A 14,259-nucleotide genomic window follows, 5' to 3' on the forward strand; every position below is an offset into this window, starting at 1 on the left:
AACTCCAGTCCCACAGTATCCATGCTGCACATGCATGAGCCAGGCTGGAAATGCCTCTGCTTTATTCTTCTTCAGCCAAACAACCAACACAACCCCCAAACCCCAACACTGCTCGGCTTGGTGACACTGAACACTTCCAGGACACACCTGGCAGGCAACTTTGGTTACTTGCAGTCAAGGCTGCTGCTTCAGGCAGAACTTTGTGCCACCTTCTTTATGACTCAAGGCACATGTATTGAAATAAAAAAAACCCAGAACATGTACAATAACTTTAACACAAACCCATCATTAAGGTATACGTTTGTCAAACAAAAAAAAAATCTTATCTTTTTGTGATTTCCAGCATTCACCTCATGCTGTTTTTTATGACCTCTTCATCCCTGCAGCAATATTACCTGATTTTCATACACATCTCAATAGCTGGTGATCCTTTAGGAAGTCCAAACAAAGTTCAACAGAGCCAAAATTCTTCCTTGCCCTACAGCTTGGCAACCACGCTGTTGCAATACAAACATCAAATTAATCTTGAATTCTTTTGAAGAACCTGAGAACTGACTTAACACCTGAAACTCGAGGACAAGGACAAGACTTGGTATGTGCCTCCTCCCTCCAAGCATCACCATGCCAAGGACCAAGCTACTCCACGCTGAGCTTTGTTTTTATGTTCATGGCTGCCAGCTCAGCCACAAAGTAGCGGAAGACATGGGGCACAGGGACAACCTCAATGGCATCCACCTCACTGCAGATGGAGCAGGAGTATCTCCTGCTGCTGGTCATGGAGGACTGGGACAGTTTCTCCAGCACAGGGGACATCATGCTGCCGCAGCTTGTGCACACGTAGGCTACAGAGCCATCGGAGCAGTTGAACAGGCGGTCCTGCAGCAGGAAGGATGTGCCGTGGGCCAGCAGAGCATCCCGCTCCATCTCGCCAAAGCGGATCCCACCTTCGACATTCCTCCCCTTGACAGGCTGGTTGGTGACAGCATCTCGGGGCCCCGTGGTCCTCACCTGGAACTTGTCGGAGACCATGTGGCGCAGGCGCTGGTAGTACACCACCCCCACGAAGATCTCTGCCTCCAGCTCCACCCCGCTGATGCCGCTGTACATCTTCTCCGTCCCAAAGAAGTTGTAGCCTGCGCTCACTAAAGTCTCACCAAAGTATTTCAGAGCAGACTTCTTCTCTGTGAAGGTGAAGGGAGTGGCATCATAGGAGACCCCGTGCAGGGCTGCCGACTTCCCTGCCATGCTCTCGATTAACATCCCAATGGTCATACGGGAGGGAAAGCCGTGCGGGTTGAAGAGGATGTCTGGAACCATCCCGTTCTCTGTGAAGGGCATGTCCTCGACAGGCCAGAGCTGGCTCAGGATACCTTTCTGTCCGTGACGGCTGGCAAATTTGTCTCCAACAGTGGGATTTCGGGGCACCCTCACAGTGATGCAAACCTTCTTGAACTTCCCGGTGCCACGGTCGTTGCTGCACACTCTAACGTTGTCCACAATGCCCACTTCCTTACTCCTGTGTAGACGGACAATCACAGCAAAGGTGTCAGGTGTGCTAATAATTTTTAGTTTCAAAAGGAAAATGAAGCAAAAAACCTAAACCACTTATAAAGTGTCTTGGGACAGCTGAGAAACACCATTCTTCAAAGTACTACTCAGTAGTGAGGGAATTCAGACTATAATTAGGGCAAAGAAGTACAGACCCATCTTGCAACTGCTATTCAGCTGCCACTTTCAGGTGATCAGCTAATGTGCCACCCATGGCTTAAAAATAAGATCATTTCAACCTGGTTCATCTGTATCACACTTTCTATCTGACAAACTGCATCCCACTGCCATTTCCTTTGTGTTAAGGCAGCAGCCCCTTTTCCTACCACCAATAAATTCACACCACACTGATGCGATCCCAAAATAAAGAATCCTCTTCAGTTCTTTAGTAGAGAGGGAAGTTGAGAGCAGACAGGGAAGGCAAAGACAAACTTTGCTAACAAGTGCCTTGCTCAGGTGTGTGCTCCTTCTCCAAATGAGCCCTCAGCCTGATATTCCATGTGCCAGGCATCTGCTGCAAGCTTAACTGTTATTGTGTCCACATGCAACCAGCGCAGGCAATCACCAAAAAAAAAATCCTCCTGGGATAAGCCAGCTCTGCAGCACACACTGGCTTAGAGAAGATGTGATACATGCCTGGGAGTCATCTACAGCATGAACTTCATGCTCTCTGTCAAGCCATGGACAGTATTACATGATAGGAAAAGGGAACATGTGCAGGAAAAGGGCCAACTGCTCTCCCCACGGGGTGAGCAGAGCCGGGAGCAGCCAGCTGTACTTACGGATAGTACACAGTGAAGGTCTCCCCTGTGCTGAGGTTCATGAAGCTGTAGAAGGGGTCCCCAGGCTGCAGGATAGACCCAACAAAAGGCAGTCCATCAGCATCCAGCTTCTCCCCAGCGTTTGGATCACTAGGCCTGATGCCAAATACTAAATTATCGCCTGCCCTGCTGGCTTTAAGGGAAAGGTCAATGCTCTCCACCTTGATAACACTTCCATAAGCAAACCCTCTCTGCCAGGAAGATTTATTTACAATCTGAAAAGGAGAAACAAAAGCCTGTTAAAGACTTGCTAGTAACTTCAAAAAAGAAAACATTTACAAAGGTAAGCATCAGATCAAATTGTCTTTTTGAAGCCTCCCAGTAGGTCATGGTTCCAAAAAGCTCAAGGTTCCTGTAACCCCAGTGTTTTTCAAAGCTGGAAGGCCACTGCCTTGGACAAAAGGAAGCTCTGCTCTACTCCCAGTACCTCCAGCATTGCCTGCTGTAACAACATTTAACCACTGTGCTGCTGAATCTGCCGAAAAAGTGTGAGGACCAGCAGAGGCAGAAAGTGGGGTTTTCTCAGCTGGGTACCACCCTTACTCCCAGTGCCCCACTCAAATTCCTTCACACGACAGCAGGACTTTTCCTTTCTGGTGGCTTACCATTGCATCTTCCATGTCATAGCCACTGTAGGAGATGACAGCCACGATGGAGTTGGTGCCGACAGGATAGCTGTCCATCCCATAATAGTCATACATGCTGGGCCTCACCAGAGGGCTCTGGGGGGTGTGCAGGTGGTACAGCTTGTTATCTGAGCGATCCTTGTAGTTGTAAACTGGAAACCCCATGGTCTGCTTTCCTGGAGGGAAGGAGGGAAACTTGGATTTATTCCTCCATGTATCTCATTAAGAAAAAAGCTGGAAATACTTACAAATTTAGAGGGATTATCAATCTCAAACTCCTTGGAATTTAATAATTGCCCTAAGCCAGGCTATAATTTTTCTATGAACCACAATACTCAATTCCTTTCACAGCATTTCATAAGGACTACACCTAATTTTGTTTTGTTTTCTGCAGCTTTGTTTTCTTTTCTGCAATTTCAAAATCCCCAATAAGGTTGGTGTGGTGTTTCTGGTTTTGCTTACTTGGAGATTTTTTTTGTTTGTGGCTTTTTGTTTTGTTTTGGTTTTTTGGGGGGATATGTATGTCTTCTCCCCAGCGTCTCCCATAGGGAGGCACATGTTACATATTTCCAGGCCAAAAAGCATTTGCTTCTGCAGCATCAATATCCTGGCAAGGAAATTGAGTTTTGAACATATTCATTTTGCTACTTGCAGAAAAGTATGAGAAAGAGGTATTGTTTTAAGGATATCTTTCTGATAATACTGTCAGAAATTCAATATACTAGAGGTGTTAATGAGGTGTTAATCCCCTTGCCCAGGGACTTGCAGCATTGGGTACTACAGCACTTACCCATCTGGCACTGGTACATGTTCCGTGGGCTTTGGTTGTGGTCGGAGAAGGGAATGAGATTGGCCACCACGCTCAAAATGCTGTGAGGGAAGAGTTCCTGGTGAGTGGTCACTCCAGGCACCACCTCTGACTCCAGCGTGGCCACGTTCATGAAGATCTGCAAACATCAAATTGGATAATGCCTGTTCACTTCTTTCTTTTAAAGGGAAGGAAACAAAACAAAGCTGTCTCCGATGGCCTTCTATCCAGTCTATCAGTTTTAGCTGTAGTTGTTGTCTGCACCTTAGAGTATTAGCAGGGCAAATCAGACAGCTGGTAAACCACCTCTCACAGATTAGCTGCAAGGAAAGAAAGCCTGAAATACAGAACTGCAGTAATGTGTCCTCCTTTCTGTCTCCCACTTTAATAGCTGCAAGTGGATGAGCTCCCTCCAGCATTCCACTGCTTGGCTGCCCAGGAGCCATTTGGCGAACATGAGGTAACACAAGATGACACAGTAGGCACAACACAGCAATCCTTGGCCTCCAATCTTCACAAAGTTAATATTGAGAGCAGATTTCAAGATGTCAAAAAGATCTCTGCTGCCCAGCTAAGACATTTACCAGAAATCAGTTTGCAGGAGTGAAAAACCCCCTTTTGTCACCTATTCCAGCTCTTCAACACAAGCTCCCTATGCCCCATCCTCAGCTCCTTTCACAAACATTTTCCAAACCCATTTGTGATGCCAGGTACCTCTGTAACAAGGAAATATGCAAACCCCACCTGTTCCAGAGTCCCAATCCATTCATTCCTTCCATAGGACAGGTTTCTGACAGGCCGCACCATCCGGCAAGGGTTAGTGAAAATGAACAACCCCGGATACAGGCTGGGTTTTCCTGTCATTGGGATAAGGACCACTTCTGCCCGTGCAGGAAATCTCTTCTCTTGTGTTATCTGTTGGTGCAAAGAAATAACAATCTAGAAACACAAATGAAGTTTAACTAAACTGCATCCACCTGGTCACACCAAGAAAATGTCAACCACAAGTGTAGCCACCAATAAAAAGCCACAGAGGAAAGATCTTAGAAATACTTTTAGAAAAACCTCCACCAAAAAAAAGACAGAGTATGTCTTATCTTACTTTTTCCAAGAAAATGTTCCTTCAAAAATTATAACTTCATAAACCAACATGTGAAACATATGGATAAAAAAAAAAAAACAAACAGAAAAGCACACTCCAATACCAATATACAGCCAAAGATAACTTATTGGGTCAGATTAAAAAAAAAAGCAGAATAAATGTAAGCCTAAGAAGTTCCAAACATGCCTACTTTTGACCGCTGCACGTTGAGGATGTTTAGCTAAGAAACAATTTCAAACAAGACAACAAACCTTGAAACGGCGGAGGGTTTGCGCAATCTCGGGAGCCAACTCCCGCTCTACCCAGCCCACCATGGAGCCATCCAACACAACTCTGTAGCACTCTGAGTAAGGCTGGCTTGGAGCTGCATCAACGGGGGTGACACCTGTGGGAAGAGGGGGTTGATGGAAGGAACAGGCAAAAAAAGCAAACAAAACGCGGAAGTTATTTCTGCTCAGTTCACACCAAGGAACTTTCTGAGACATCAAAAAATTCTTGGCAAAGTCATAGACAGTTCAACAGGAAATAAAAAACATTTACAACTTAGAATGTCATTGCCCTCCCCATTTTTCTGACTGAAATAAGGATTCTCATTGTTGGGGTAATCACAAGCGAACTGCAGCGCAATCCAAATCATTACAAAGTTACTGCTTAGTCCAGTTTCTCAGAGTTTGTGCTGTGCAATTCCTCATGCTTCAGCGAACATCCTCACTCTACAGCACACAGCTGAGAGATGCTGACATTGAATTCTGCAGTCCCCAAAAGGCTGACTGATGTGCCTGTATAAGCAGTGTGCTATTTATCACTAGGCAGAAGCACAGTAAGTACAGGTCAAACTTGATTTCACTTTCTCAAACGAACAGTGTGCTGAAATGCTGTGTGGAGAACCTTTCCCAGACATGGGGCTGCAGGGCAGGGAGGTAAGAAAGGAGAACACTTCACTAAACCACCAGGCCACTGAAACATACCCAGGGAACATAACAAGGGTGGAATGTCTGTCACGGGCACCATCTCTGTCACAATTTCACACAGAGCTGTCATGTGGTTCATCAGCCCGCAGGGCTCTCCGTCCGGCGTGTCCACAGGGCACAGGAAGCCCCAGGATTCGGGCAGCAGCTTGCGGACAGTCGTGGTTCTCATCTGGGAAAACGCTGCCCCTCTGTGTATGCAGCGGAAGTGGGAGAGGTAGCGGATGAAATTCAGCTTGTCCCCCACCACACAGAGACCACTGTCCTGCAACATGCCCAGCCCTAGGGAACAAAGGTGAGATTTATGTCAGGACCTCATCCAGCTTTAACAAATACAGGATGATGTTAGAAGACAGTTTCTTACTCTCCACTGACAAGCCCTAAAGATGCTCACACTGCATCCCAACAAGGGAGGTGCATGTGCACAGGCAACTCAGTGACCTGTAAGAGACCTAGAGACTTTAAATTCCAAGCTGTTCGTTTTACAAACACGTGGAAGTAACTGCCAGTAAATCAACTTGGAATTTGCTGCTGGTATGTTTTACCAAAACTCTGTAGGTTTTTAATCTAATTTCATTTTCTAGTGGGCACTCCATTACAATGCTGCCAGACCAGACACTTCAGGGAAGCATCAGATATATCTGAATATACATCAGCAAAGCAGTTTCTCTCCATTTAAGCTCACACGACTAATGGGGCAGTTCTGATTAAAAAATGCCCCTTCTCTGTCTTACATTGTAGCTTCTAAGAAGAAATAAGCTTTGGGAAAACAAATCAAAATACAGTTGCTGTTTTGGACAATGCTAAATTTCATTTCAACTGTTTATCTGGGTAGAGGCTTTGCTTTCATAACTAACCTGTTCTATACCATGCACAATGCCTATGCTTGTGGAGGAATCTCATCTTTTTCCTCAACCACCCCTTTCTTCAAACCCCTTTTAGTAATTCAGTTACAGTGTGCAGTGTCTGCCTGCAAGCAGTTGTTTTCAGTTTTATAAAAGGAGCTGAGTTTTATGTTGATCCTCATTCTGTTTTACAGGAAAAAAAAAGAAAAAAGGCATCTTAAGCCTGCAGATTTACCTGTTTTAGACCGCAGGTTACCGGTTGCAAGCAGATACTCAAATGGCTTGGTGAAGTCTGGGGCCAGGCTGAATGCCTTCACCAGGCTGTCTGTATTTAGGCTGATATCTGCCTTTTCTGCTCTTTTCTCCAACACAAACCTAACAGATTGCAGCCAGGTTTCAAGCCTCTCCTACGGTTTAAAAGTGAGAGATTTAAAATTAAAACAGGAAAGGAAAGGCTCAGATTAGAACTTCAGTTCTAATCTAGCACATCAGTTGCACATGCTACAGAACTCCTCTGAAATTAGCAGGATGCACAACTTTTCAGGAACCGACAGTTCTTCAGTTTTATTTCCAACACTGACTTCATTCTATCAAGATGCTGATGGTAACATGTCAACACAGAACTGCAAGGAAAACACCCACCCAGCAGCTTGGCAACCACTTCCATCCGGAGCGGTGATGAGTCTGGCAAATGAAGTCCAGTAACAGAATTTCATAAAGCACAAACAAAACCCAAAGCAGAAACCAGAAAATGCACCTATAAGCTGACCACAAGGATATATATATATATATATATATACTGTGTCTACTGTATGCTTTAGACTATTTAGGATCTTAGAATTCAAAGAAAGGGATGGCTAACTCACTCTCCTGCTGATCTGACAGGCGAGGCAGGAAAGCAACTTCTTCTGGTTCCTGGTAGCTGTTCTACACAGCACTAAAATGCTTCCCCAAATTCACTTTCAAACCACTCACATAGTAGAGAGTTTATGACAGTCTTTCAACAAAACAATGCTAAAGAAAATTTTGGCTGAAGGGGAAAAGAAAGATTAAAGAATTATATAATAACTCAGGAAAGTATCTTATTTGGGGATGAGAACTACTATTCCACAGTGAATTTCATGGGACAGTCAAGCTTCTGAACAGGACTACTCTCCTCCCAGCATCCTAAAATAAGGTATTCCTATAAATTGAATTGGAATAGATTAGAAGTTAGCTGTTTAAGTCAGAAGCCTGTTACCAACTTTCTGATCCGTAAAGAAATTTAAAGATGTGGGAGCCATGACCTTACCTTTAAGAACATAAGGAAAAGCTGTCCTGGGGTGAGCACCTCGTGATTCATGAGACTGTCTGGGTTATCCTCCATGCACTCCCCTTTGGCAAAAGCATAGAGCTTCTGGGTCATCATACAGAGCTGGTAGAACTTTTCAGTTCTATTGGTCAGGTGAATGCAGATACAATTGCTGAAGTAAGAGAAAGAAGGAGGACAACTGCTATGATCTCGTTGTGCTAGCTTCATGTTCTTCAAGTTTCTCCTAAATAACTGTAAACCTTTTTCTTTTTTTGATAAAAATCCTAACAGGGCAAGTAGAAGTAAACTACAAAACATTTCTGTTAACTCTATCAGTGTCCTGCCACAGAAACTCCAAATCTCCACTACTACCAAGCCATGTATGGAAAACTGTGGGCTGAGCAACACTCTAGCACAAACAAAAAAGGAAAACAGCACCTAATTCCTAAAGCTGGAGGAAAAGGAAACACCTACTTTACCAGAAAAATAAATTCTTTAGTTGAATGTCTGCCACACTGATAGCCTTAACACCAATTCTTCCATTGCTTTCTAACTTATTTTATGGAAGATTATTTTAAAGCATGTACTTTCCACCATTTTAAAAGATAAAAGTTATTCAGAGTTGACAGATTGTGTGAAACTGATAATAAACTTCAGTATTTCTGTTCAACAAATGGTGCCTCAAGCAGTCACAGAGCCAGATTTAACTTTCTCTTCCTCAAACTTTGTGTTCTTCATCATTGACATCACAAAAATCCCACCTAAATACTGACACCCTCTTGTCAAACCATTTTGGGACTATTTGTGTCAATCCATTAAAATACATTCCATCACAATACTCTCACGTAAGCCTATAAATTCAACACAGTGACACTGGATCACACCCACATACAGACCTCAGAATGAAATCTGCAGCCTGTTCGTTGCTGTACCACTCAGGCAGGTTGAGTTTCACTCGGAAGCTCTTTCCCAGGTACTCCAGGACGTTTTGCTGTGTCAAGCAGCCGGCATCCACCACCGCTCTCATCATCTCAGTAACACAGTTCACATAAAAGGTGTCATCTTCCCTTCCTTTTACCAACTCTTCAAAAATCTGGTAGTCTGGGAAATTAACTAATGCCTGAGAGACAGAAGCGTATCAGATCAGAAGAATAAGGTCATAACAACATCTGTCTATAAAATACAGCTAAAGAACTAAGGCACCCCACGATTTAGGTTTTCAGTGCTCTGGAAATGCCCTTCCACAGTACAAACTGGAAAATGCTGTGGGGTTGAAATGCTTAGAGAGTAATGCAGGGGATATTCACCCCCCGGTAATGATCTCCATCCAGACCATTCATTAGCAAAACCCCACAAAACCGTGGGAGTTTGACTTTCCCCTCATCTTGTCCCTGCAGACACTTCCTCTGCTGCAGACTGAGTGTTCCATCTCAGTGTTACACAGTTTGGATGTCCTTTCTCCAACAGGAAAGCTGACTGAAAATACTTCAAGTTGAATTAGCTTCTTCTCATTACTTAAAATAAAAATACTTTGCAAAACTTCTGTATTTATTTAGTATAGAAAGCATAAGCATTCACTGCTTACCTTCAGAGCAAATCCCAAGGGGAGGAAGAACAATTCTTTGTGAAAAATGAAATTCACCATGACACAGCCATTTTCCAAGTAGTGAAGGTTCATATTTATTGCAGTGTGCTCATCCTTGACACAGTGCATCACCACCCCTGCAAAAATCACAACACCAGCATGAGCTGCACAAAACCAAGTGGCTGCACCAGTGTGATGTGTCCAAGCAGGTGTGAGACAATTAATGAGAGAAACTTTGGCACTTGATGGCTGAGAACATGAGGCAGATGGCTCGCTTCAGTGCCACTTCAAATAAACACACCAGCTCAACTCAGCTCCTAGCCAAAAAGGGCAGTGTCTCAGGACAGCCAGCACACTTGCTGAGAGGCTTGGAAGATGCAGAAAGTTTTTTAGGAAAGGAAAGACCCAGGCCTCAACTATTGTTTGTAACCTCTGGTTGTAGGATAGAGTAACACACAAGTACTCTTCCTAACTGAGCTCCTATCTCTGTGTTTGGGTGGCAGTGCTGCAGCAGTTTTTCCTGGTCCTGCTCCACGCTATCCACTGCAAGACAAAGAAAAATAAAACAAAAAAAGGACTATCTAATCTGGCACTGCCTTGAAATAAACTAGTGTGGAACTACAGTGTGTGCTCAAGCACCATGTCCAGTCAAATCAGCAACTGGCAACACCTGACTTTAAAATGCTATTTAACATTTTCTGGCTTAATTCAATTTTAAACTGGTTTTGCTGAGTATACGAAGGGAAGATGCAGCCAAGAACCTAGTTTACTCTGCTTCATGTAAATTAAATCTGCCACCATGAAGTATGGACAAAATCAGTGAAACGAGTTCAGGGGATTACACTGACTTGTACTGAAGGTGGGGTTTTAGCTACACCTTCCACAGAACAAAAGGTGACAAGTACTGCAAGGCCTGGAATAAAACCTCCTCGCTCCCCATGGGCAGCTCAGACAGCTCCCACAAGGCAAGCCCCTGCTTCTTGCTTGTACCATCATGCTGTGTTTACCCTTCATGCTTACATGCAGCAAAAAATATTAACATTAAACAAGAACTGTGACAAAACAAACTACCAAAATTCAGCTACAGATGGTCACTCCTGTTTGTCCTCAAGCAGGTGTCACCAGGATGCTGCAGGAAACTGCTGAGCTTACCATACTCTGTGAAACCAGGGCCTCTGTTTTTCCACTTGTGTCTTGTCATCGCAAGAGGAAAGTTTCGCCTGGGCATAATCAGCATCCTGATTACTTTTTCTAAGCCATTGATTATAAAGTAGCCTCCCATTTCCTGGCAGGAGAATAAATACCATTTTAATATGCTTAGAAACTCAGAACCAGCATTTGGAGAAAAGAAAAAAATGCCTGTATTATCCAAGGAAACCAAACATTGAATGGGAAATAGCAAGACATGGTTCAGCACTGCTTTTGGAAAGGCTGCACTCCTTACCAGGGACTTAGGAAGTCTAAATGTAGCAGAGTGCAAGGAAAGTGATGTTCCACAATTTAAAGGAAGAAAAAATACCCCAAAAACCTTTGTGGTCAATGGAACATCTTTGAGTAACTGACATTAACTTTTTAAAATAAATGTTCTGAAGTTCTCATTTTGAGTTTATAAACCAGAGGGATATTCAGAGCAAAAGATCTCTTTCTGGTCACATACAAGCTTACTTTTCTGATTTGCTTTTGTAGTTTGCTCTCTCTTTTTTAGTGAGTGCAAAATGCAGCACTAAATAATTCTGTATTCAATTATAGATAACTAACATGCTACTGGGGAAAAAAAGCTGCAGAAAACAACAGGAAATGAAAATGTCTCTTTCAAAGCCTGTTCTCCAAATCTTTCTCTCCACAGTCCCCTTCACAGCACCCTCAGTTGCTGGGTAGCAGCTGACAGGTTCTATACCAAAGCTGTAGGTATTTGCACCAAACAGATCTCTGTATTCAACAACAGCCACGGCTGCAAACTTCTCAAGCTGCTTCATGGAGCCACCATAAACAGGGTGCATTCAGAGAAAATGGGAAGTCAAACGAAACAAAATATAAATGACCAAGCCCTGCAAAAAGAGGAGATGACCTGACAGACTGCTCAGGTGAAACACGGACTTTCCTGACCCGCAAAATCCCCGTTACCTCTTCCTCCTCATGATGCTGCATAAGGTCTTGTGGAGAAAAACCATAGAGGTTGCACAATTTGGACTTCACCATGATTGGAATATGCCCTAGGGGCTGTTTGATAGTCCCTTGTGGCATGTCATTCACTGACCAGCTGATGTCAGCCTAAAACGATACAACACGAACAGGAAACAAGTTAAGTTACCCTTTTAATATTTCCTGCTAGATTAACCGTACCTTTCCCATAACCACAAGCAGCTGAACAGATTTCTATCAGTGTAAAATGGTTGCAATAATAAAAAGAAGAACCAGTAGACACATGCATAAAGATTACACTCTGGGAAACAGTCAACATGGGCTTACAGAATACCACACAAGTCTAGGGCTAGGTAAAGAAGCTGCTGGGTGAGTGAACAAGGTTGGTTTGGTCTCCTTTGCTTTTCAGACCCTTCAACAGAGCAGCCTAAATAAAAAAAGGCAGCCACAGGATAGGAAAGGAAACCTCAGAAGGTAACAGTTGAAAGTAGAAGAAGAGAGCAAGTGCCCACTGAAAGGACATCCACACCACAGGCCTGACAAAATCTTTCCTAAGGTTTCTTCATTTAACACGTTCATGAGTGATCTGAAAACTGAGAAAGAAAATTTGTTAAGAAGTTCTGGCAGTGGGTCTGCAGGAAAACTGGGGGAGCAAACTAACTTTACATGCAGAATGACGGGCTTTGAAAGAGCTGCAGGAAAGAAACACCAGCACTGCAATACGAGAACGTGGGTTCAACACCTGGCAACAGCTAAAATGAGTAAATTGAGTCTTAGAAATTACTGGAAAAGGGAAGGGAAATGCTACTGTGCCCCTTTAAATCCACGGGGCATCCTTACACAGAGACTGCTGCAGTCTGGTCTGCACCTGAAGTGATGACTAAGGGTCTACAGCTGCTCAGCAGACTGGGGCTCACTTCTTACCCTGGGCCAGTAGGAACTGAGGGATGAAACTGAGGGAGGGATATGGAGCTAAAGCAGCACGGTGGAAACAGGGAATGATTACTCACTGTTTTCTGCTGTGCATGGGCAGGGAATGGGAGAGGTTAACCTGTCTCAGCACAAGGCACAAGAGATAGGAAATAATTCAAGTAAGAAAAATAAAAACATCCCTAGCTCAGGGAAATCTACGATCCACTGGGAATACAGCTATGAACAACCTGCACAGCCCCACTTTCATTTTCAGATAAGGTACTGCACTTAAGAGTGGCTTTTATCACGGTAAGGTGTGCAGCTTCAGACTAATAAACAAACAAACAAACAGAAAAAAGCAAGCGAGCAAAAAGCTGAAATTCCAAGCAAGCAGTCCCTTGCACCAGGTGCCTGATGTAAGCAATCAGCTCAGATGCAACTACACAATTTTAGTAGAAAATAGCAATGTGCAATCTTTTCACAGTGCAAAGGAAAATATCTGCTGGGGATGCTTCCTCTCTAGGCAAATTTCAAAGCACTTCAGAAAATCCATGAACCTGTGAACAAGAGGGATTTATAGCTCTGGACTTCTATATGTGAGCAATGCTGCTTTTGGAACCTGGATTCCTGCAGAAACAAGATCTGGATGATGCTGCTGCCTGGGATGACATGGGTCTCCATCCATGGTCTTCCAAGTTGGCTGGCTGCTTGCAGGGAGACATGTGACACGGAAAGAAGGGCAGTGGGGCCGGAACCACGACAAGCTCGATGTGTGGGGAAAAACAGTGAGGCCACACATCACCAACACCCCAGAACCCACGCGGGGCAGCGCTCCCTGAACCCCCCGTGAGACCGGCGAACCGGGAAGCGGCCTTTAACTACAGCACAGGGCTCGGCCGGCTCCGCGGTCCGCGGCGTGGGGCCGCCCCGCCGGACGGGGACACGCGTGAGCGGGGCTCAGCCGGGGCAGGGACACGCGTGTGCGGGGCGGTGGGCCGCGGGCACTTACGGTGATCCTGCCGCGGTAGGTGCTGCGGAGCCCGCGGCACTCAGCCGGGAACACCCTCCTCTCCTGGCACACCGTCCCGGCCGGCACGGCGGGAGGGGCGATGGACACCCCAACCAGCGCCAGCGCCAGCCGGGTGTCCTTCAGCGCGAACTCCACCGGGGGCACATCCTGCAATGGCACCGGGTCAGCGCGGCGGGGACGCGGGAGGGCCCGGCCCCGCGCCTCCCGCCGCTCCCCGCACCTGCACGGCGCGATAGACGCCCTCGCTGACGGCGTAGTTGAAGGACTCGATGTGGGCGCTGGTGAGGTCGCGCTGGGTCGCGCCGCGCCGCGGCGGCCGCAGGCGGTGCGGGGCCGGGTGCGGGTCCAGCGCGGTGCCCGCCATGCCGCGCGCTCCTCCTCACGGCCAGCGGCGCGCACGGACCGCCGCGTGCCGGGCTCGCGCCGCCTCCCGCGCGTGCGCAGCGCGCCCGGCCCCGCCCCTTCCCGGCCGCTCCGGGGGCGCTTCCCCGCAGCCCCGAACCGCGCCCCCAGCCCCGAACCGCGCCTCCAGCCCCGAACCGCGCCCCGCCGCCCCGAACCGCGCCTCCAGCCCCGAACCG

At 45.9% G+C, this 14,259-nt stretch overlaps 1 protein-coding gene across 2 annotated transcripts; it reads right to left on the bottom strand.

Moving 5' to 3' along the window:
* Nucleotides 1-25: 25 nt before the first annotated feature.
* Nucleotides 26-14,029, bottom strand: POLR1B (RNA polymerase I subunit B). Of its 2 annotated transcripts, XM_032104204.1 has the most exons (15): nt 13,899-14,029; nt 13,658-13,825; nt 11,719-11,865; nt 10,747-10,879; nt 9,595-9,731; nt 8,906-9,129; nt 8,010-8,181; nt 6,954-7,125; nt 5,874-6,155; nt 5,157-5,290; nt 4,548-4,718; nt 3,786-3,942; nt 2,975-3,171; nt 2,331-2,584; nt 26-1,516 (listed from the first exon to the last, which is right to left on the bottom strand). In XM_032104204.1, the coding sequence occupies exons 3-15, from the start codon at nt 11,836-11,838 to the stop codon at nt 637-639; spliced, it is 3,033 nt and encodes a 1,010-aa protein (XP_031960095.1). In that variant the 5' UTR covers nt 11,839-11,865; nt 13,658-13,825; nt 13,899-14,029; the 3' UTR covers nt 26-636. The 2 variants fall into 2 exon arrangements, with proteins under 2 accessions (XP_031960095.1, XP_031960096.1); XM_032104205.1 differs by lacking the exons at nt 13,658-13,825; nt 13,899-14,029 and adding an exon at nt 12,747-12,807.
* Nucleotides 14,030-14,259: the final 230 nt, after the last annotated feature.

This window comes from Corvus moneduloides, chromosome 3, assembly GCF_009650955.1.
Source record: "Corvus moneduloides isolate bCorMon1 chromosome 3, bCorMon1.pri, whole genome shotgun sequence".
Lineage (NCBI taxonomy): Eukaryota > Metazoa > Chordata > Aves > Passeriformes > Corvidae > Corvus > Corvus moneduloides.

Excerpts from the sequence above, each read along its gene's own strand:
- POLR1B (XM_032104204.1), bottom strand. The coding sequence starts at position 11,838 with ATGCCACAAGGGACTATCAAACAGCCCCTAGGGCATATTCCAATCATG. Across the intron at positions 4,719-5,156 it reads AAACCCTCCGCCGTTTCAAG|ATAACACAAGAGAAGAGATT; the intron begins GTTTGTTGTCTT and ends TTGCACCAACAG. Across the intron at positions 3,943-4,547 it reads GGATTGGGACTCTGGAACAG|ATCTTCATGAACGTGGCCAC; the intron begins GTGGGGTTTGCA and ends TGATGTTTGCAG.